The sequence below is a fragment of the Pygocentrus nattereri genome, chromosome 27 (assembly GCF_015220715.1).
Source record: "Pygocentrus nattereri isolate fPygNat1 chromosome 27, fPygNat1.pri, whole genome shotgun sequence".
In the NCBI taxonomy this organism is placed as follows: domain Eukaryota; kingdom Metazoa; phylum Chordata; class Actinopteri; order Characiformes; family Serrasalmidae; genus Pygocentrus; species Pygocentrus nattereri.
Genome location: NC_051237.1, coordinates 19,796,158 through 19,818,293, shown reverse-complemented (window position 1 = coordinate 19,818,293; position 22,136 = coordinate 19,796,158). Strand labels below are relative to the sequence as shown.

The following is a 22,136-nucleotide window of genomic DNA, read 5'->3' as shown; positions in this document are numbered from 1 at the left end:
CAAAAGTGATATACAAAGAATACAGTCTGTAATATCAGCAAAACCCTACAGACATCATTCTTACTACAGCAAGAGTTGAATAATTTACATTAATTTATTGGCCCAATAAATAGGTTAAAGTATAAAGTACGGTTGAATAATGTTTAAATATGGTGGTTTATATATAGGGTACTGGATATATTATATAGAATATTCTTTAAATCTTGGGCCTGTATGTAGGTTGTAGGATAAATTACATATTATAATGTTTAGAATTATTTTGAGAAATAGCAGGTAAAGTGTAGTCAAACATTTGGACATACTCCTCATTTTTACTAGCAGTGAATGCAAAATCACACATATATAATAGAATTTTTATCATTAAAAACATTAACCTCACACCAAAGACATATGGTTCTTCATACAGTACTGTGCAAAGCCAGAGACCACCCTTGTTTTATTTTATATCTGGTAAAAATGGCCATGAACTACAAGTTCTTCATTTTTCAGCATGAAGAAAAAAAAGAAAACATGTTTAACAGAAAATTACACAACAGCCTCAACAACTAAATATAATACCAGTTTCTTAGTATTTAGTGTGTCTCTTTTCCTTTATTACAGCTTTCGTTCTTTTCTGGAGACTTGCTTTAATTTTTTAAAGTAAACCCTACAGGGATATTTTTCCACACATGTAAAGGATAATAATCATGACCACATGGGGCAGTCATGGGCTGGAGGTTAGGGAACTGGACCTGTGACCGTAAGGTCGTTGGTTCAATCCCCAGAGCCGACAGTACATGACTGAGGTAGCCTTGAGCAAGGCACCTAACCCCCAACTGGACCCTGCAGATATGGCTGCCCTCCACTATGGGCAAGTGTGCTCACTGCCCCCTAGTGTGAATGTGATATTTCACTTCATGGATGGGTTAAACGCAGAGATGAAATTTCCCTGTTGTGGGACTAATAAGAATCACTTAATATGGTGGTCAGCACATTGTTCTGAGACCAGCAGCTTCTTTGTTTGATTTGCAAATTTAAACATTTTTTACTTATTTTCTTTTCTCTCTAATGCATCTCTTCACTTATATCTCCCCAAAAATAAATAACATTTTGACTGGAAACTTAATTAATGAAGGGTGGTCCCTGACTTGCTTAGTACTGTAACATAGCTGATTAATTAATGAGGGCACATATTCCTCTAATTAAGCTTTGATGAGGAACACACAGTAATTAGGATGAAACATCTAATGATTGTGGTTGAACAAATTCAAAATTTCAAGGTCTAAAGAAAAACTAGGGCAGAGCAGGGTACAACCTGACACATTTTAGTCTTTTGTTGAATAATTAAAAAAAAAATCAAAATTAATTATTTTCTACTATCTGCTATAAATGAAAACATACATTTTGTTGTCAGAACTTACCAACTATGAACAATTCAACTGAATGATGGAGAAATGTTACAACTATTTCCATATTTATAGTTGACTGTCAAAGATTAAAGGGCTAATTCAGTATGAACTGGAATTCAAAAAATGATCAAAAGTACAGAGAAAACTGGTCTCTTAGCAACTGTGCAAGATTGGTAGACCACCAAGGTCCACTCAAGGTCTGTCAAGGTCCACTCTTACTACTCTTACAGATTTGAAAAATTCACAGATGTTTCTGTCCGTCTTTCCACTATGAGAAGACAGTGCTATGAGTCTGAGAGGATGTGTAGCTGACAAGAAGCCATTACTGAGAAAAGAAAAGAAGTAAACATATTTTTAAAAATAGTAATTAAAAGAAAATTGCAATTGCAGGTATTCTCTATTGTCCATCCCAGACTCCAGACCTTAGCATCACAGAATGTGTTTGGGATTTCTGTTCTTGAGAAACAGAAATTGAACTAACTTTGGAGGAACTTTGGAGGAATGGATAAATATCTCTGCAGATGTCTGTGAAAAAACTGAAAGCAAGTCTCCTGAAATAATGGAAGCTTTAATAAATTAAACGGTAAACTTAGTAAACACTGAAAATGTGTTTTTATATTTAATTTTTGAAGCTTCTGTGTAATATTCTATCAAATATATGTTTTCTGCTTTTTCCCTGACACTGAAAAATATATTGCACTTTAGCGGCAGTTCAGACTGGAAATTAAATAAATGATGCGTGGCTTTGGCACAGCAGTGTACTCTACAGAATATATAGTGCTGCGATGTTTAGGCCATATTCCCTCTCTAAATCATCTAGATCTAATGTACCTTCATAATATGTTTTATTATCTTTATAAATAAATAACATATATTTGCTCAGTAACACCTGCAAATGAGTGTAAGCGGACACACCTTGAGGCCAGAAGAGTCCCGTTCAACAAATCCTTTAATTGCTTGATCAATAGTTGCAAAGCGATGCAAACAAATCCATTAATCAATCACAGCAGGCTATCCAGCACATACTCACTTCTGACACGCACACATAAAAAGAGTCTGAAAGCAACACGTCTCTAAAGCCCCGTTCTCCCCATTCGTTTAATGCACACATTGTGTGTGTGTGTGTATGTATGTATGTGTGTATGTGTGTGTCTCAAACACACACACGCGCACACACACACACACACGTGATCAATACCAGCTCGAGAATGCATAGCTGAAGGTAGAAATGCAGTAGAAATGTGGCATGATCTGCTGCAATTATGAAACAAATGGTAGTGTGAGGTAACTTGAGCACACACATACACAGAGATGTATGCTCTTGTTCCCTGAGTTAAAGTGATATTTTGGCAAAAAATGTAAATGTACACAATGTACTCCCTTTCCCCAAAGGTTCATCAGTCCAGACACTTTTGTACAGGATCTACACGGCTAATGTAGCCAACAAATAATGGAAGCTTTACCTCACTGATTAGCACTGTGCTAACTGCGTGCCTAAATCACACATTTGAAGATGTAATTCCACTCCTTTATCAACATTTCTGCATAACTCATTCAACGAAATTGCACAGTTGTACAGAGTATTTTGAATCTAAGTCAGATTTCTATACAGTAGTATTAATAGGAACCAGGGGTGGTGATGGCTACAATGCAAATGCAGCCATGTTTTACTGTTCAAAACCACCAGATGTTTTTAAATGTAATTCTGATAATACAACACTTGGTGAATCTGAAAAGGTCCATTTTGCCTTACAATACCCTGCATGTACCACTCCACCATAACTATATGTTTCAGAATTTTCTGTGTGGTTGATTTTAGAGGCATTAACCCTTTAAGGTCAATGAAAAAAGTGACTATTTCTGCCATTTAATTTGTTCTTCTCTGTCAATCATCAAATTATTCCCCCATGTTGTTGCATTTATTTGATATGCAAGGAACACAATCTGACAAAGCCAGCAGTTGTGTTTTATCAACAAAACAATAATAAGCACTTATTGATCCAAACTGAGCTCTGAATGAGTCTGAATGCTTGCCCCCCAAAAAAATCACAGTGCATCCAACAATAAAGGAAGCTGATCACAGAAAACGTTTAGTTGTTTTCATTCATTAAGTATGTAGAACTTCTAAAATATGATACATCTGCAATATGACTGATGACAGTCATTTCTGTGTTCAGCAGTTTGAGGGTGATTTGGGAGTTGTAATCATGTTTATAATTGAATTTAGCTCTCTCTTTTATAGCGCACAGGCATCATGTACTGTGCTCAGTTCTTGTACATGGAGCATGACCTCAACAGCAAATATTAAAAACACCTTGGTGATTCTAAAGATATGACTTGATGATCATTAACCAAAGTCAGATTCTTAATAAATCTCAACTCTGTAATTTAAATGGGGGGAAAAGCTAGAAAATCTCAGCTTCTTTGCCGATGTAGATGGAAATGTTTCAGAAATGGTGGTAGCCATTATAATGTAAGCACAGCAGTAAGGTTTCCTTTCGCTTTGTAAGCTTTTATTTTCCAGCAAAAACTAATCTTTGAATCTGTGTGAAATATTAAATTATGAAGGTGTGATGGCATAGTCTACAGTATTTGTAACATGCTGCCATCACATTGTTAGAAAATCTCTGCTTCAGCTCTACATTTTGTGCAGTGCACTTACAATGTACAAAATACAATACAACTTCTTGAGGAGTATGATATCAAATTTTATTGGGTATTATCATAGCCCTTTGGATAAAACTGTGGAAAAAAAGTTTTAAAAATATATGGGTGCCTGTGGATGAGGCCAAAGTCACTGAATGGATTGCCAGAAAGACACAATTTGACCGGGTTAACCTCTTCGTATGGTTCCTATCACCACCACACAGTGATTCTGACTTGCTATCTTTTTCTACAATGCTACGCTAAGCTATCTTTGCTATCTTTTTCTACAATTTCACATCAAACCACTCTGAATTACCTTGTTTACATCTTAAACACTGAATTACCAGAAAGTTTGAAAATATTTGTGGAATTAACCTTTAACCTCTCAAATAAACTTTCTAAATGTGTTTTCTGACACTCTATGATATAGTCTTATTCAACACTGTGGAGAAAAACCTAAATTGGCCACACTGTTTCTAGCTATGTGGGCTAAGGGGGGTGTAAACTATCGCACAGTAGAAAAACAGAGAGAAAATGAGGTCTTACCTTGTTGACTGCCAGCCACACACTCATCCCTGCATGTCAGAAGCAGCATGGTGTTTGGGCCTGAATATTCACTCCCCCTCTCATATCCTCACACCCCTACACACATACACACACACACATACACACAGACACACACATCAACAGCTAACACACAAACACACACATAAACATGCACAAACATAAAGGGATTGATATGAGTTACCTGTACATGAAGTAACCAGCTTCAAAAATGTATAAAAACCTTGCAAATATCAAAAGCAGACACTCAAACTAATTTTTCTAATTTTCAAGAGAAATAAAACTTAATCAAGCAACTAGTCAGTCATAAATAAATAAATAAACAAATGAATGTATATCTAGGAAAACGCATCCGTTTGCACACCTTCAGGAGAATTAAAAGAATTTTGAACTAAAGAAAACAATGGCAATCAATCTATTATCCAATAAAGATTGAATGGATAAATGAATATCTGGCACATGTTTCTCAATAGAATTAAAAAGAATTTAAAAAATTATTTGTTTGCATTATAAACCACTGTATTATTAAGCTACTATACAGTCATAAAATACACAAATATATTAACAGAAAAGGCACCAGTTCATGCTTCCTCAGAATAATTCAAATTGATTTTAAATTAAAATATTTGCAATGGTAATAACGCTACAAAGCAATCTCAAATAAATAAGTAAATAATTAAGAAAGTAACTGAATAGGATTTAATATGAAAGTCACTGTGCCACAATTAGAAGATCACAGTTACACCCTAAAAAATGAAAAATGAAAAAATGACTGTTTGTTATAATTAGTCTAGTATAGATAAACATCTAATGCCATTACAAAAGACAACAATGCATTTACTGTGTTTAAGAGATCAACTTTACCTACTCGAAATGGACAGCAGATGAAGTCCAGCAGTGAGAGAAGCTATGTAAAGGCTGTGATGGTTAGTTCAGGTCACTTGCAGAGAGTGAAAGAGGCGGTTCTACTGGGGGAAATGAAGCATAGAGAGGGTCAGTGAGGGGTCAAACACAGGCCCTTATCAATAATGACAAGCAGTACAGGCAGTTTAATAGCACAGGATTATATCCAGCCTGGACTGTCCTTAAGCATACATCAACCTCAATCAATTAGAAAATGATTTATCTCTGCCTTGGTTTTCCTCTGTGTGTGTGCGTGTGCACGCGTTTGAAGGCCATTTGAGCATTGTGGAAATAAATCAATGCCAAACACAGATACGCATCAGTGTGTGAATGTGATGCAGTGTAATTCGCGACACAGAAAATGTCTGTTTCCAGGATTTTACACAAAGCAAGATTTCTCCGTAAAGCTGCAACTTAAAGTGATAGTTTAGTGAAAATTCAAAAGTTATCATTCAGTAGATACATGGCTGGTGTCTGAAATTCATTTCTTTAGTCTTGCAGTGGAGCTACAGGCTATAAAATGGATTGAATTACCTAGAAAAGCTTCTTCTACATACGTTCTTTCATTTTTAAAGATAACAGCAGTTAGAGATGCTGAAGTTTTAAGTGGCAGGTAATCTGTTACTCACTTTGCCAGGCTTTGCATTGTTTTTTTTTCCTATTTGCTGATTTTGCTGATACACTTTTTTGCCTCTGAAATTGCTTTTTTACTTCTGAAATCTTTCTTTGGCTTTGGAATCCCACTTTGGAATGACAGGTCTTCTGAACAGCCACCCTATGAAGCATAAACAGCTTTCAACATGGCAGAACACATACACTGGGCAGCACTGGATGTTTAATAACAAACTTAACGTTAGTTGTTGAATCAAGCTATACCACCTTTCTGTTTTGTAGATGCTAGCGCTGTAATCTAACAGTGCCCTAGGGCAAACTAAACAAGCCACACTGATAATGGTACTATTAAATATCTAATGTTAAATCATTGCATTAATGCAAAGACAGTGAGTATTCTGTAATTTGGCTGGCTGAAAAAGAAAGCCAGTTTCGGTGCCTGACACAGAGGGATTCTATGGGTAAAACAAGAAAAGCTGACATAACAGCCTTTACAGCTCCTACAACGTAATGGTCAACCATGATATGTCAACTCTTCCCTTTTTGCACAACAGTAGTAATTGTTGCTGGCAGTAATCAGTGGTATTTCGTACTCTTTATTGTGTTAATGCCAGAGCTATCTTAATGATACTGGGCAAAAAATAAATACATAAAATGTGGCCTGTGCAAAAGTTATGGCACATTTCATTTAACTGAGAAATGTTGCCTTGTGAAATATACCCTGGACTGTAGAGCACTACTCTGGTTGAGGGGAGAAGATCTATATGTTGGATCAAATCTGACAGCACGCTTGCTTGTGTGTGTGTCTCAGTGTGTGTGTGTGCATGCTGATTCAGCTGACATACCAGACAAATTATACATTCTACTCATATAGAGCCTATGTCTCACAATACCTCCTCTGGGTAGAGTGTGGGTGGGTGGGTGTGTGTGTCTTAGAAAGAGAAAGGTGCTCACTGAGTAGGAGTATGGTAAAATACTTCCAGAAATGTTAATTATGCTTAGACTATGCAAATCTCTGAGGTGCTTATTTGCATATTCAGACTGTATTCAAATGAAGCACAAGAGAGTAGGTTATCAAAGGCCAAGCTTTAGGTAAATAAGTGATGAATTATATATGATAATAAATAATTGACAACATCTCCAAGGCAACAGATTGTAGTTTTTTCATAGATTACTAATCCTCTTGAAAAAATTGGTTGTAATTAAGCAGAATGAGCAAACAAGAATCTCCTGTTCACAGTTTATAAGTGCGCAGTAAAGAGTTATATGTGCTCTACAATGTACACAATACATATAGATGAGTGCCAAATTACAGAAAAAACCTGAATAAATGAGCAGAGAAATAAAATAAGTGCAGATGCTTTCAGACAGGTGTACTGCATGATACTATTGAGAAATTAACATTACACTATGCTATTAGGACTAGTTGAGCTCATTTTCCGACCCTCTTTGAAAGAGGGTTCATTAATGGGACACAGCAGGAACGGGAGCTTCAGTCACAAAGACTGGACAGCTGACTAGGTTTTCAATAGAAACAGAGACTAAAGGGACATCTGCATTTAGATCTATAGGAAAGACATTAGTAAATTGTTGTCAAAAGCATATATTCAGTGACCGTGCTGCTCACACATTTGTACAATGAAGAAAAACAGCAGAGCAGCTGACAGAGAACTGATTAGACTGTATCAGTGATATTAGTCCATCCACAACTACACAGAGAGGGATATTATAGTAGGGCTGCAGTACATAATCTTTACAAAGGCAAATGCAAAGTTGAGAGTTTAGTCTTGTAAAAGCCATAGCCACTACAGAGATGTGGAAAAGAGTCAAATCAATACAGAGGTATTCCTTTTTACAATGAATCCTTAAGCAATCATTTTGTCTTGTATCCAGAGATCATGTATAAGGTAAGCATGAATAGTGCAAGCCAGCAGGACAAAAAGTGTATTGCATTTTCCATGTCACCCCACCCCTGAGCAACCATAGCAGCCTGTACAGCCTGTCCCGGCAGAAAACTGACCCTGTCTCTACCCGATCTACATCCTCTGCCTGATTTGCACAACACATGCGCACCACTGTAATACATGCAGAGAACGTTACTTTTACAGGTACTATCCGGCCCTACCCAATCTATACCACACATGTAGAACATTATACAGCAATTAAAATTGTAGTTGAAACCTCAAATGGCTCACTACTCTCTCTGTAGTGTGAACGACATAATGGATTCTACAGATAAACAGTGCATTAAATGTCTAAATGAAAGCCATTTATATTCAGTCATCATTGCACAACATCCTATATAGCATATAGTGCACTATTTGGGTGCAGAAGCCATAACTACATTGCAGCACACTATATAGGGAGTAAGGAGCCATTTGAGGAGCCATTTCAGTCAAAGATATGCTTTCACACTAAACCAAATGATAGTAACATTAAGCAGGTTTTTGAGGTACAGAGTTTTACAGTTGTATAACATAATGAAGTGTATACATGTATGACAGTGGTGCACATGCACGGTGCAAATCTGACAGACCCTTACCTGTTTTGTGTTCAAATTAGCTCATTAGGGGAGGCTTTTTAAGGCTCAAAAACAGCTCACAACACCCTGGCAATCACAAAAAGAACACAAGTTCACTGTATTCACAGAAGGTGAACAAAGATTCTAATATTTGAGACTCTGGTTTCTGTTGTCTGCATAAAGGGGTCCGCCCTCCCTCTTACAAAAACCATGTGACATAAAGTATCTTATTACATTACATCTGTGCTGCATCTAAATACAAGCAAAGAAACCTGTTAGCTGGTTAACAATCTGCCAGGCTGGTTGCTGAGCAAAATTGAATGCTTTCAACTACTAAGGTTTTGGGCCATTTACTTCATACACATGCGATTTATAGTAGACTCTCTCCTGTTCAATATTGTACACTTAGTCAGAACTCTTTATTAGAAAAGTGTTTGTTCTCATAGTATATTTAACTATAAATGCTAAAGACTATAAGAATCGTGTTAGTAGGGTAGGGGATGTTATCTATGAAAATGTATGGTGGATCAGATTGTTTCTGCTCATGAAACTGGCATATGAGCCTAATCACATAGTTTATGGGCTGTGTGAAAAAACGCAACATGCACTTCTCTTTATCTGGCTTATGTATTTGAGAGAGGGCTGAGGGTGGAGATAACATGCGCAGCTGCTTACATATTCTGCTCAATTAATTACAATTTGACCAATTTGTGGTGGACAATTTTGCATTGACATTGCTTTACATTTAAAAAAATGGCAGAAATTGTCTCAAAAGACATGTTGAGAGGTCCTTTACAATGTTATTAGATGCAGTGGTTAGACGAAGGCACAAATCCTAAATGCTTTCTTGATGTTTATCATCAGAATAACACTGTTCTCTGTATGTTTGTGAGAATACATGGTAGTGACAAAAACCGCTGTAATGTAGCCACAATATGGCCATGCAATCCATGTTTTGCGAATGCAGACCACACCTTGGTAAGGGAGATAATGATGGGAACTCTGAGGAATTTTGGGCTAGAGTTCGGTATGGCTTCTGTGGGTCATGAGAAGGCCAACCCAACTATGCCGTCGTAGTTCTGTTTTCTCAGTAATGTTACTGTGGCCTGACGTCACAGGAGGGGCGTTCCTGGGTGCTGCAATTAGACCCTCCTCATGACGATTAGCATCGCGTTGAGTGATGGGGGAGAAGAAGGGGCAATCCTATCTGCCCAGAGATAGCGAGGCCAATTTTGCTCTTTTGGACTCCCAGTTATGGATGGCTGTAGATATGTATGTATGCTAAAGCCAACGCTTAGATGGTTGCACCACTCAGGAGCCCCTGACTTGAAATGACTTTTGACTTTTTTTTCTCATCTTTTCTTTTGCTTTTAGTGACTGTATACTTTAATTATGTGTATGTAATTATGTTAATGTTGTTTCATTCATAACACTACCAAAACTTACCAAATGTTTCAGTTTAGCTTATATGAGCATAACTCAAAAACACAATCCAGTACATGACTAGTAAACACAGCTTTGAACTGTTGTACAGACACAAAATCATAACATTTTATTAAAATACGACATTTACTCAATTATTATTTTGGTAGTATTATTATGGTAAAACACAGATTTTCAGACTTTAGGATACACTGACTTCAAAACGATTTAGGATCTAACTGCTCACCATGAGGCCATGAGACAGGGATGCAGTCTTACTCCCTGTTCTAAAATGCAGGGGTGTCCTACTATTGAGTAAAACTCTACCTTAACTGTGTTTTGGTAGTGACATGAAAATGTGGGCATTTTTCAAATTAAGGTTTTTGTCTTTAAAAATCTTTTTCTAAAAAAAACTTTTAAGCTTCATTTTAAAATAAATCAAAAAGAGCTTTTTAGACCACTGGGATAGGCTCCAGCACCCCACCACGAACCTGAGGCTTAGTGAATGGATGGAGCTTTTTAGAAACAACATTGAAATGTATTATGTATTACTATTATGTATTATTTTTAAAGTGTAAGTTTAGAGGTTATAATTTGGGACAGCCACCTCCGAATAAAAAGTACCCTATAAAAGATGATTTTGTATTTATTTAGCTTATTACTTTCTCTACGATGGCCTTGGGTTTAAATAGATCATACTATAGATCTTGTATATATTAAAGGTCTGAATACTTAATTGTTTTTGATAGCTTTGTTTTTACTATGTGAACTAATTCATTAGAATGGTCCATATACAGTTTATATATTTGTATGTACATAAGACCCTCCCCACCAGTGCAGTAGATTACTGAGGGACAGTTATTTATGACTCTGAAAAGGCCAATTCTGCTCATGCACACACACACACAAACACACACACACACACACACACACACACACACACACTATCTGCATATCCTTGTGCGTCCTCTGGAATTTTTTTAGCATTCTCTAAAAGTCGTCTGTGTCCTGTACAAGATCACACCACTCTGCTCTCACTGAAACACCAAACACATTACAACAGTCTGTTTTTCTAGCACTCTCTCTCTCTCTATTCTACCTCTCAACTTCTCCAAATTAACCAATGCACCCCAACCATTTCTCTCACCTCACCTCTGCTTGTCTGGTTTTCCTTCTCTCTCTCTCTCTCTCTCTCTCTCTCTCTCTCTCTCTCTCTCTCTCTCTCTCTCTCTCTCTCTCTCTATCTCTCTCGCTCTCTCTCTCTCTCTCTCTCTGATTCTCCTTCTCTCTCCTACATTATCACTCTACTCACATTCTCTAATCACCCCTCCATGTCTCTCTCTCTCTTCAGGTGAATGTGTGTGTGTGTGTGTGTGTGTGTGTGTGTGTGTGTGTGTGTGTGTCTGGCAGGTTGAATGGGTGTTAATGTGATATGGTCCCTGCTGAGCCCTGACACACATACACACACATACACACTGACTGAGCACAAGTAGGGAGCAATAATGTCAGCTACAGCTCTGTTTCTGAGACAGACAAAATCTTTGCTTTGCTGTTGCTGTGAATCATGTTAATAAGGGCTGTTTGACTCTGGAGTGATTGGAAGTGATTGGAATCAGTGAAGCTGATTCCACACAGCAATTCTATTGAGTTTAAATTTGAATAAGGAATATAAGAGTACTTAAATGAGATGGCAGTAAGTGTGAAAACAAATGGGAATCAAAATGCTGGTAAAACTGACACAACAATTTATCAGCATTAGACCATAATTTCTGTAAAATTATTAGAAAGGTTTATGCAAGAACAGAAGCCAATACATTACTAAAAACAATGACTTCTGCTTTACGGTCAGCGCTTTAGTTTTTGGCATGTGGAGTTTTTACTATATGGAATGTAATTTATAGGGGACAGCACGGCACATAAAGTCTGGTACAAGTCACTATGTATTCAATAAAATTATGCATGTTTGAATGTTTGAATCACACAAGCTTTACAACCTAAATACATAAAAATTTCAGCACAAAAAACTGAAATATACTTTATCTGCATGACATTTACAACAAGTCTTTGATGTATATATGCATAGAAATTAACCCTAAACAAACATTGGTTTGAATGTACATGGGAGAATGTACATGGACTTCTCTCATTATTTACTTTCTGAGCCTGTTGAGGTTGCTGTTGTAGCACCGGCTATGTCTAAAACAAGTCAGCTGGATTGATGCTTTGCTGCCTGTGCCTTTGTAATAAAGGTGCCTACCCTCAAATTGCATTTGAGACACATTTCAAAGGCAGTGATATAATGTTTCAGACACAGCTAATGTGTTCCGACTAACCCCACCATATAGCACCTGTACATTGACTTGGCTAACTCTTACTGTGAGTTGTTAATATGCTTCAAAATGGTGCTATATTGTAGCCATTTGATCCTTTTTAACAAAAAGCTAAATATCCATGTTATATTTTCCCTGTATTAATTTGTGCACAACTCTCTCTTACATGCTTTAAGTATCATACACTAGAGAGAAATGGCAAAATATGCCCCTGGAGCATAAAAGTGACACAGCAAAGGAGAACCTTTCTGTAAGGCTATTACTTTTACCATAGATATACTAGCAAATAGATTGTAGGCCAATCCATCCATTTTTTCTTATTAGACATTTTACTTTGTTTTCCACTTTGTCCAAAGTAAAATACAGTCTACTGATATGTGTGTTGAGGTAATATGGAATTTCAGACAGGCTGCCTAGATAATGACAGGAGTATATTTCACACTTTTATGTGAAATATACTTTCTCTAGATTGACAAAGCACTTCTTGTAAGTCGCTCTGGATAAGACCGTCTGCTAAATGCTGTAAATGTAAATGTAAATGTGTGGAACACTTGCTTTGGAGTCAACTCTCGATCCCTAAAAGTCAAGTATTGGAGAATCAACTCTTTCATGATCAACTCCCAGCCCTAATGTTAATCCATGGCAGCAGATACTGGAAGCATTCATTAACTGTTCTAATTCACACACATTTTATCCAACCATAATCTCTAGTTTGTTTTTTATATGTTAGCTACCCACAGCAGCTTATATACATGTGTACAAAACTTGTTTCTTTGGTTTTGCCCTGGTTTGAGGTTAAGGTAGCTAACAAGTAATGCTAGTTTATAGATACTACTGTAATTAGTTATCTGACACACTTTTGTTCAAGTTTGTAGAGAATACTTTGTCATACAGTTTTACAAACCAGGCAAGTATCTTTGAGATTACTTAACCACTTGACAGTTTGTGGAAAGTGTATAAAGATTTAGGCATGCATTGTTATTATGCTAACTGGTGAGGTATAAGTTTATATTACTTGTAGATGCATTAGCCTCATAGCTCTGACTCAAAACTAAAGAAGCAAATTTTACACACCGTATCTGGCTTGTCAGATCAACTGTATTTGGGGTGAAGTAATTGTATGCATTTAATTTTTGACTGAACTATCGCTTTAATGTAAATTATGGAGGCTGTTTTTTCCACCTGCCTCTCTCTGACCCCAGGTCAGTAACACCTGCAGCCGGCTGATCCTCTACAAACCTGCCTGAGAAAATTACAGCCTCACACCCAGCGGCCTGCAGTAATCTCTAATTACTGAAATCAATTTAAGGACAGCGGCCTTCATTACTGTGGATCTATTAAAACCAGCAAGTGTGTGAATGTGAGAGAGAAAGAGAAAGAGAGTGTGTGTATATGAGTTCTATTCCTTAAGGAATATAATATCAGCACAATGACCTTGTGGGAATATACTGCCAGTGTCTATGAGGGAGGAAAAAAAAACAAGACAAACCCAGCTTTTGGGTCACCAAGGTATGATATCCTGTTATCCATATACATGAACAAAAGTACGTAGCATAGCAAAAAACAGTAGCAGCAGCCACCTCAAAAAACTGAAATTTTGACCATTTTAACGCTGTCATACAGTGTCAGAAACCACATGAGTAAGTTGTTTTGAGAATATTTTGAGGCATCTATGTAATGATTTAGACATGCTAGCATCATGCTATTTGCTGGCTTATAATTAATCATCAGTCAATCATTTATCATTGTTAACTACATTAGCTTAAGCTGGAAACTTGCAGTGGGACATCAAAGTATTGTTTAACAATCAGTATTAGCAAATGAAAAACAATGATATGTTATTAGTCAGCACTAATTATTTAGTGTCAATCAAAATAATTGCACTCGGACATGGAGCTCCCAATGTGCAGTGGGTTTAATGCCATGTGGAACTATTTTACTGTATGATAAATTGTTAGCAAAACCACTGTATGCAAGCTGTTAGAATTTCATGTGGTGGCAAACTAGCTAAACTAAAAAAAACTAAGCTAAAAGGTCTACATTTCATTCCTGGAAAATGCTAATGCTCGTCCTTCACACAAGCATATATCCTGCGCAACACAAAACCTAAAAGCATTACTCTAGTGATGGATTCGAACATGCTAGATGATCAGCTTTGAATGAGAAATCATAACACTATTTCCTTCTGTTCTGTGATCTATTTCCATGTGAAACGCTGCGTCAGGGAGAGTTTCTGAGCTAGCTGAGCATTTTAGTTTAAAATGGGATGGTGATGGGGGAGGTGATATGGTGAATTGTGCTTAATATGAGCAGGAACATGAACTAACAAGGTCAGTTTTGATTTCAGGTTAACTTTAACAGATTACTCCAATGCGGCATTGTACTGCAACCATTCACATCTTTAATGGGAAGAAGTTGGTTATGTCCAACATGGTTGGTGGTGCATGATGGGTCTAGCACGTTGAGTTTGAGGAGGTGTATTCCATCAAAAGGTTTTGCAGAGCTGAACTTTATGCGAATGAATCCGGCTAAAACAACACGTCTACCTAATTAGGGGGCAGGTTTGTGTGATTTGTGTCAATGCATGAAACATTCGTTTGTGGCAAAAGGAAGATGCATTCACGCCCGTTGATGCACTGGAGCAGTGTAGATGCAGCATAAATTTTTTTGGGCACTTATAGACAAGCAGGAGTTAAGGTTCTCTTCCAGACAAATATTAGCTTCACACTGCACATGTGGTCAATAGTGAGTCTGACATGTATGCTGTTTCTGTGCCCATAGCTGGCAGTGTGAAATAGAATAGCTTCTTTAAATGTACAATTTAAGTAAGAAGGATAAACAAGCTATCTGTATCAATAACTGTACTGGTTGATGTTTTTGCAAAATAATCAGCTGTTGGCCCAGCACTTTTCATTTTGGTACATTGCCAGATGTGTAAGTTAGTCTTTTTTTTTAATTGGAGCACTGGATCTTTTAAAGATTGGAGCATTATCTAGAGTCAAGATTCGGGTTTTAGTAAGCAACAGAAACGCAAACACACATCCCTACAATGATATAAAAGTCTAAAACTTGCGTGCGTGCCTTTGGATGGCAAAGTGGGTTATGTTGGAGAGATGTGGAATGTGTGTGATATATTTAGTTGAGAGGCTGGTGTGTATGTGGGGTACAGCGCTGCGGTGGGCGGGGCATGTGGGGCGCCCCACTTTCCTTAAGTGGAGCTACCTGATCGTGTGTGTATGTGTGTGTGCTGGTACCTGACCTAGCCAAAGAAGAGAGAGCGTGTGTGCTAATGCACTGTCTTTGCAGACTGAATTACAGACAAATACACACCAGGTGTTGGTAAGATAGACACATATTCTCACTAGAGAACTACACAACTATAAAATTGTAGCCCGAACCAAACCTAGACCAGCAATTTCAACCCAGCCAGGCCAACTAGTAGCTTCTAAAAACCCAAGCCTGTTTTATTTTGCCCATGACTAACAGTTACCAAGAGCATTTGGCAGTCTTGTAATATACATGGAGATATTTCTAAGGTCTTTTCTTTGATAAGGAAGGGAAAAGTCAAAAGAAAAAAAATGATTGAAATTGGAGTTTCCATGCAAGACCTAGCAGACCAACAAAACTTTAACCATCTGAAAAACAGCATTAAAGCTTTTATTTTTGAGAGAGGAGAAAATCAAGCTCTACTCTTACTTCAGATCTGAAAAGAAATCCACAGGTATTTCTCTCTATCCTTCCACTGGGAGTAGAAAACTCAATGCTATGAGTCTGAAAGTATGTATAGCTGTCAAGAAGCTTTTACTGAGAAAAGCAAATACACAAAAATGAAGAGAATCTGCAAATCAAACAAAGAATCTGCTGGTGTTCTCAGATCAGTGGACTGTCCATCCCAGGGACCCAGACCTCAACATCACTGAATGTGTTTGGGTTTGCAAGCAGAATATTCAACCAACTTCAAAGACTAAACTTTGGAGGTGTGGATAAAAAAACTATTTTTGAAAAGAATGGAAGCTGTAATAAGAGCAAAGAATGAATATGCTAAATGCAGAAAAAAAATATATGTAGTTTTCAGGAAATATGTTTTCTGCTTTTTTCCTGATTTGTATTTAATAGCTACTTTGACTGGAAATTAAATAAATTATGGATGGCCTCTGAATTTCGCACAGTAATATAGACTATACAAATTATGAAAAGAGAGAGCATGCAACACAGTGTAGGTGTGTGAAAAGCATATCATAAGCATATTTATTTGAATACATTGAAAAATTGGTAAATTACTCTCTTTTTTATTAGAAAAGAATCGAGAGCCTGACTCCGTCTTATACATTAAAAATTTGTCCTGAACCTATCCAGTCCCTCCCAACATCATCCTTAACTCCAGAGCATTGTTGGTAGAGGTGAAGGTATATGAGAAGTAGAGCATACTAGTGTACAGTTTCAGATTAGAAGGCAGGACACTGACCCTAACCACACATACAAACACAAGAGTGGGTGTAAGAGTAGACATCATACACACACACACACATACAAACCCACACACAAATACATGCATAGGTGTGTACAGCTGTTCTAAACACCAGTGGTTCTCAAACCTGCCCTCAGGGGCCCTTAGACGCTCTATAATACATTAGCACTGGTTTTAGAATCACTGCTGTACACTACCATAAAACACTATTAGCTGGTTAATGTGTATAAGCAATGCTAAGATCTATTGACAAGAGGAACTTTATCAAACAGAATTATTATTATTGTTGTTGTTGTTGTTGTTGTTGTTGTTGTTGTTGTTAAATCATTACTAATGTATGCAGTCAACAGTCCTTCTTTTCTTACTCACACAGAGCTTTACTGTTAGTGTAATATTTCTATACATGTTGATCATCTCAGTTGGTGGAAGATCAGTTTCTTATATAGAACAGTGTTCCAGATGTAAACTTGATACTGTAAGTGCTTAAATCTAGATTAAAAAACATATTTGTTTATGCCAACATATTCCTAGTGTACTGCATTTCTTTTCATAGTCTATAATTCATAGTTCTTTAATTCTTCTACTTGGAATTTTTAACTGTAATGTTTTTTCTTTCCAATGTTTTGCTATTTTATGTGTAAAACACTTATAGGTAATGTAGCTAAAACAAAAAAATCCATTATAAAGACATGTTACAAATGAAGATTATTATTATTATTATTATTATTATTATTATTATTATTATTATAAAAAAGGACATTACTCACCTTTTCACTGAAGCTGGCGTAGCTGTACACTCAACAGGGTAAAAGGAAAGAGTCCAGCTTTTGAAAAACGATCAAAATCAGCTTCACTCTAAAAAAGAGCAGGGAGAGCGTTGGGGTCAAAGGTCAGTGGTCATCGGGCAGAAGCTGGTCAGAAACACACACATACACTAGGTCCATAGAAGGAAAAATTAGCAGAAAAGCATCTGCTCAGTGTGTATCCTCAGTTCAATGTGAGTCCAGAGTGAGGAGGAATATCCGTTTTACTCACAGCAACAGACACGCATACACTTACGCACTGGGAAATGGACATGTGTGTGTGTGTGAGACAGTGTGCTCCAGTTAGTGAGATATGTATCTGACTACTTCTGTGTATCACACAGAGTCACACACACATTCCAGTACAATCACACACACACACACACGTCTTTAAACATCCTAAAGTCAGTTTTCTTGCTCAGATCAGTCAGCCTCGATCCTGTTTGGGTGTGTGTGTGTGTATTGCTGTATAAAATTAATTACTCTGTGTCTCATCACAACTCATTTAAATCACAAGTTAATCTTTCCTGTACTTACACACTAACTCTCTCTCTAAAACTATCTCACCACCTCAGACGTCACTGATGTGCTTAGTGGAAGAGCCAATGTGTGTGCTGATGTGTGTGAGTGAGAGAATTGAACAGGAGAGAAAACATGACAAGCCAAAGCTAAAAGGGGAGAGAGAGAGAGAGAGAGAGAGAGAGAGAGAGAGAGAGAGAGAAAGAATTGAATTATAGAATTTAATAAAATGCTCTTGGAAGATAAAAAAATGCTGAGAGGTTTAGTCCATTCACACCCTGTGTGTGCGAGAGAGAGAAGAGAGAGAGAGAGAGAGAGAGAGAGAGAGAGAGAGAGAGAGAGAGAGAGACAGACAGAAAGACAGACAGAGATATGGAGAGAAGAAGAGAGAGATAAGCTAAAAGACAGAGATACAGAGAGACACATTGGCAGAGACACTGACAGAAACACATATAGACAGAGAGACAGAATACACAGAGATACATAGAGGTAGAAAAGAAGAAACAGACACATATACAGAGAGAGACAGAGGCAGAAACACTGACAGAAACATAAATATAGACAGAGAGACAAGAGACACTGAGACAGAGACACAGAGAAACACAGAGAAGAAGAGTAACAGAAACAGAGAGTGAGAGAGAGAGAGAGTGTATGAGAGAGAGTGAGGTATGCAGAGATACAGATGATGAACTAGTAGGTGATGAACAGTTGTGTTCTGAGAGCCAAACAGTGTGTTGAAATGGATGGCTTACACACACATACACACACACACTGCTACAACCCTACACTGCCTTGCCCTCAATCTATAACACACACACACACACACACACACACACACACACACACACACACATCATAGCAGCTACTGTAAGATATGTGACAGACAGAGCAACACACACACAGGCACATGTGGTGAGAGGGAGGTGTGTTAACCTGAGTGTGAGTGTGTAAAGTGACTCTACTGGCAGCTTTGATGGACTGAACAGAGCAGATGGAGACACACACTTTATACATACATTTATTCAAAAACACACACACACACACACACACACACACACACACACACACACACACACATATATATATATATATATATATATATATGTAATGTTGGTAGATATGTAACCAGATGCACACATTCACACATAGAGAAGGAGTATACACACATATATGCACAGGTGTGTGTGTGTGTGTGTGTGTGTGTGTGTGTGTGTGTGTGTGTGTGTGTGTGTGTGTGTGTGTGTGTACGTGTACATGTGTGGCAAAAAAACACACAAATAACCACATGTGTGTGTGCAATGTGAACGCTGATGTACATACCTATTATCCCAACCCAGAGTTTTCCCAAATCAGAGAGGCGGAGTGGGGGAGGGGAGAGACGAGGAAAAGAGAGAAAATCAATCGCTCCGAATGAAAGAGGGACAGAGAGAGAGAGAGATGCTCTGAAAGAGATGTAGATAGAAAGAGATGTTGAATGAAGGAGAGAGAAAGAGATGGAGAAGACATAAAAGTTAGAGAGGGAGAGAGAGAGAGAGAGAGAGAGAGAGAGAGAGACAGACACAGAGAGAGAGACAGACAGACACACACAGAGAGAGAGAGAGAGAGAGAGAGAGAGAGAGAGGAGAATAAAAGAAAAAGGTAGAAAAAAGGAAGAGACAGAGAAAGGGGAGAATGAGAGTGACAGAGAGAAAGAGAAGGAGGTTAGAATGAGAGTGATGGAGAGAGAGAAAGGAGGAGAGAATGAAAGCGGATGGATAGAGTGAGAGAGAGCGTCAGGCAGTAAGCATTGTGGAGATGAGTGAAGAGAGGAGTATAGAATGAAGGATGGATGGATGGATGGATGGATGGATGGATGGATGGATGGATGGATGGATGGATGGGTGGAAAGGGGGATGAAAAGAGAAATGTGGACGCTTCCTCTCTTTGTGTGCGTGGTGTATGGGTCACAGGTGGAGTGAATTGTGGAGGATGTAGATAAAGCAGTAGATGAGCAGACAGAGGAGAGAAAGAATGGAGAGATGGAACGACAGAGCACCTCCCAGCACCACCATCAGGAAGAAGAAGAACAAAAAGCGAAAGAGGAAAACAAATATGCCACCGGCTGCCTCCGCGCTGCCGCACATCCGTCCACCGCCAGAGCTCCACATAAAAACACCTGCTTTCACTCACACCCTCACACATACACACAGCTGCGTGGCTGTGGGTCAAGCGTCTGTATCATTACCTGTTTAAACACACACACACACACTCACACACACACTCACACACACACACACTGCACCCAGCGCATTCTGGATGAGATCTAACGCTAGTGTTCTCTCTCTCTCTCCCTCTCTCTTGGCAGAGGATGGAGGGAGGGAGTGAGAGATGGCTCCAGCAGGGCATTAGTATGCAGCGAGAGAAAAGGGAGAAGAGAGTGGAGGAGTGCAGAATGAATGGAACATAGTGAAAGAGTGTGGCACCCTCTGCTGGCCAAATACTGTTAACCTTAACACAGAGAAGCTTCCTTTAAAGAGCAACTTAGACAACTACATTTTCTTTGTTTTCTGAAACTGATGAATCCATGGATCATTTTACTGAACTAGTTCAGAGTTTGAACTGCATTTTGGACTTTTTGCTTTAAATGACCCTACACCTTAATTATGACTGAAACATTGCTTTTTGTCAGTATTGAAACTGTACCATGAAATGAAATGAAATCAAATTAAATGAAAAATGGTACCAAAAGCACAGCTTTTGTACAGTTGTACATACACAATATCATAATATTTTTTATTAGTACAACAAAATTTACTGAACTGCAAAACACACTTCTTAAGGTTATAAACTGATTTGCAGACTTTGGGACGCACTGACTTCAAAACAATGGGATCTAACTGCTAACAATGTGGCCATGAGGGACAGTGAGTGATGCAGTCTCACTTCCAGCTTTAAAATGCAGGGATGTGGCTAAACTAAGGCTTTGTAAAAAACAACACCTTTGTATATCAGCAATGACATGGAAACGTGGGGCAGTATTTACTTTTAGATAAAGTTGTTTCATATAAACTCTTTTGTCCTCACCATGCATTGTTGTACTTTGTCTAGTTTGTGATGCAATTCCAGTAAGTTCATAAGACAGGATCCAGATTTGAGGTGTTTTATTGGATGCAATATGTAAAACTACAACATATAAAAAAATAAAGAAATTTTCACGTAAATACATGTGAAATATAAATACATGTGAAAAGCACATTACAATGCATGCCAACTGACAACAGCATTTTAAAATGAGTTTAGTCAACAACTAGGTTAGTATGTATCTTAGCCACAAACTCATCAAAATAGAATATTTCTCCAAATAGATTAGTCTTGTTATAAAAACAACTAACTATCATCACACTTACAGATTATGCTTCATCATGGGTGAAAACTTAAAGAATGGACAGGGATGTACTTGTCCTTCTTCCAATGATCAATCATTCAAACAAGATGGCTGCTCTTATCACATAGCTTTACTTAATTTCAGCACAAGGTGGCAGCCTTTCACCTGACTACAGCCGCCAGAATACTCCCTGTCTGTCAGGTTAAAGAACAGTACTTAGAATAACAAACATAGTAAGTATGGAATCTCTATGTGTGATAGGTGAAGTCCACAAACCATAATCTTTCGTTTAAGTTGTATTCTTGGAAACTAGAAGGATGATTTAAGTCTCAGAAATATTTTTTGTTCACTCTTTCTAGCAAGCTTTACTTCAGTCTTTCTAACCTTCCCATCCTCGCTGGGAAAAGTTTCTGTAACAAGCTCAACTGGTCAAGCACAGCCTATCTTTAAGACGAACAACCTCCTTGTAGGTTGGGCCTTACTGTTGGCCATTTGTGACACCCTGAAATACCTCTTTTCCCAGTGCTCCCAGAAGACACCGGCTAGTTATTGGATGCAATGACACTGGCTCCTGAAGGGGTCATCATGAACTGTCC

At 37.9% G+C, this 22,136-nt stretch overlaps 1 protein-coding gene across 12 annotated transcripts in view; it reads right to left on the bottom strand.

Moving 5' to 3' along the window:
* LOC108425688 (glutamate receptor ionotropic, NMDA 2B) overlaps positions 1-20,501 on the bottom strand; it is a 154,119-nt gene extending 133,618 nt beyond the window's left edge. Inside the window, exons 1-5 of one of the 12 annotated variants that reach the window (XM_037535394.1) lie at positions 20,212-20,501; positions 17,622-17,709; positions 6,131-6,276; positions 5,467-5,563; positions 4,581-4,724 (exon numbers count right to left, since the gene is read on the bottom strand). In XM_037535394.1, the coding sequence (XP_037391291.1) occupies positions 4,581-4,607 (27 nt within the window). In that variant the 5' untranslated portion in view covers positions 4,608-4,724; positions 5,467-5,563; positions 6,131-6,276; positions 17,622-17,709; positions 20,212-20,501. Of the gene's footprint in view, positions 1-4,580; positions 4,725-5,462; positions 5,567-6,130; positions 6,277-17,621; positions 17,710-19,496; positions 19,675-20,211 lie in introns of those variants that run through there. The other 11 variants (XM_037535392.1, XM_017694562.2, XM_037535391.1 and 8 more) reach the window with 11 other exon arrangements.
* Between the last annotated feature and the right edge of the window lie 1,635 nt (positions 20,502-22,136).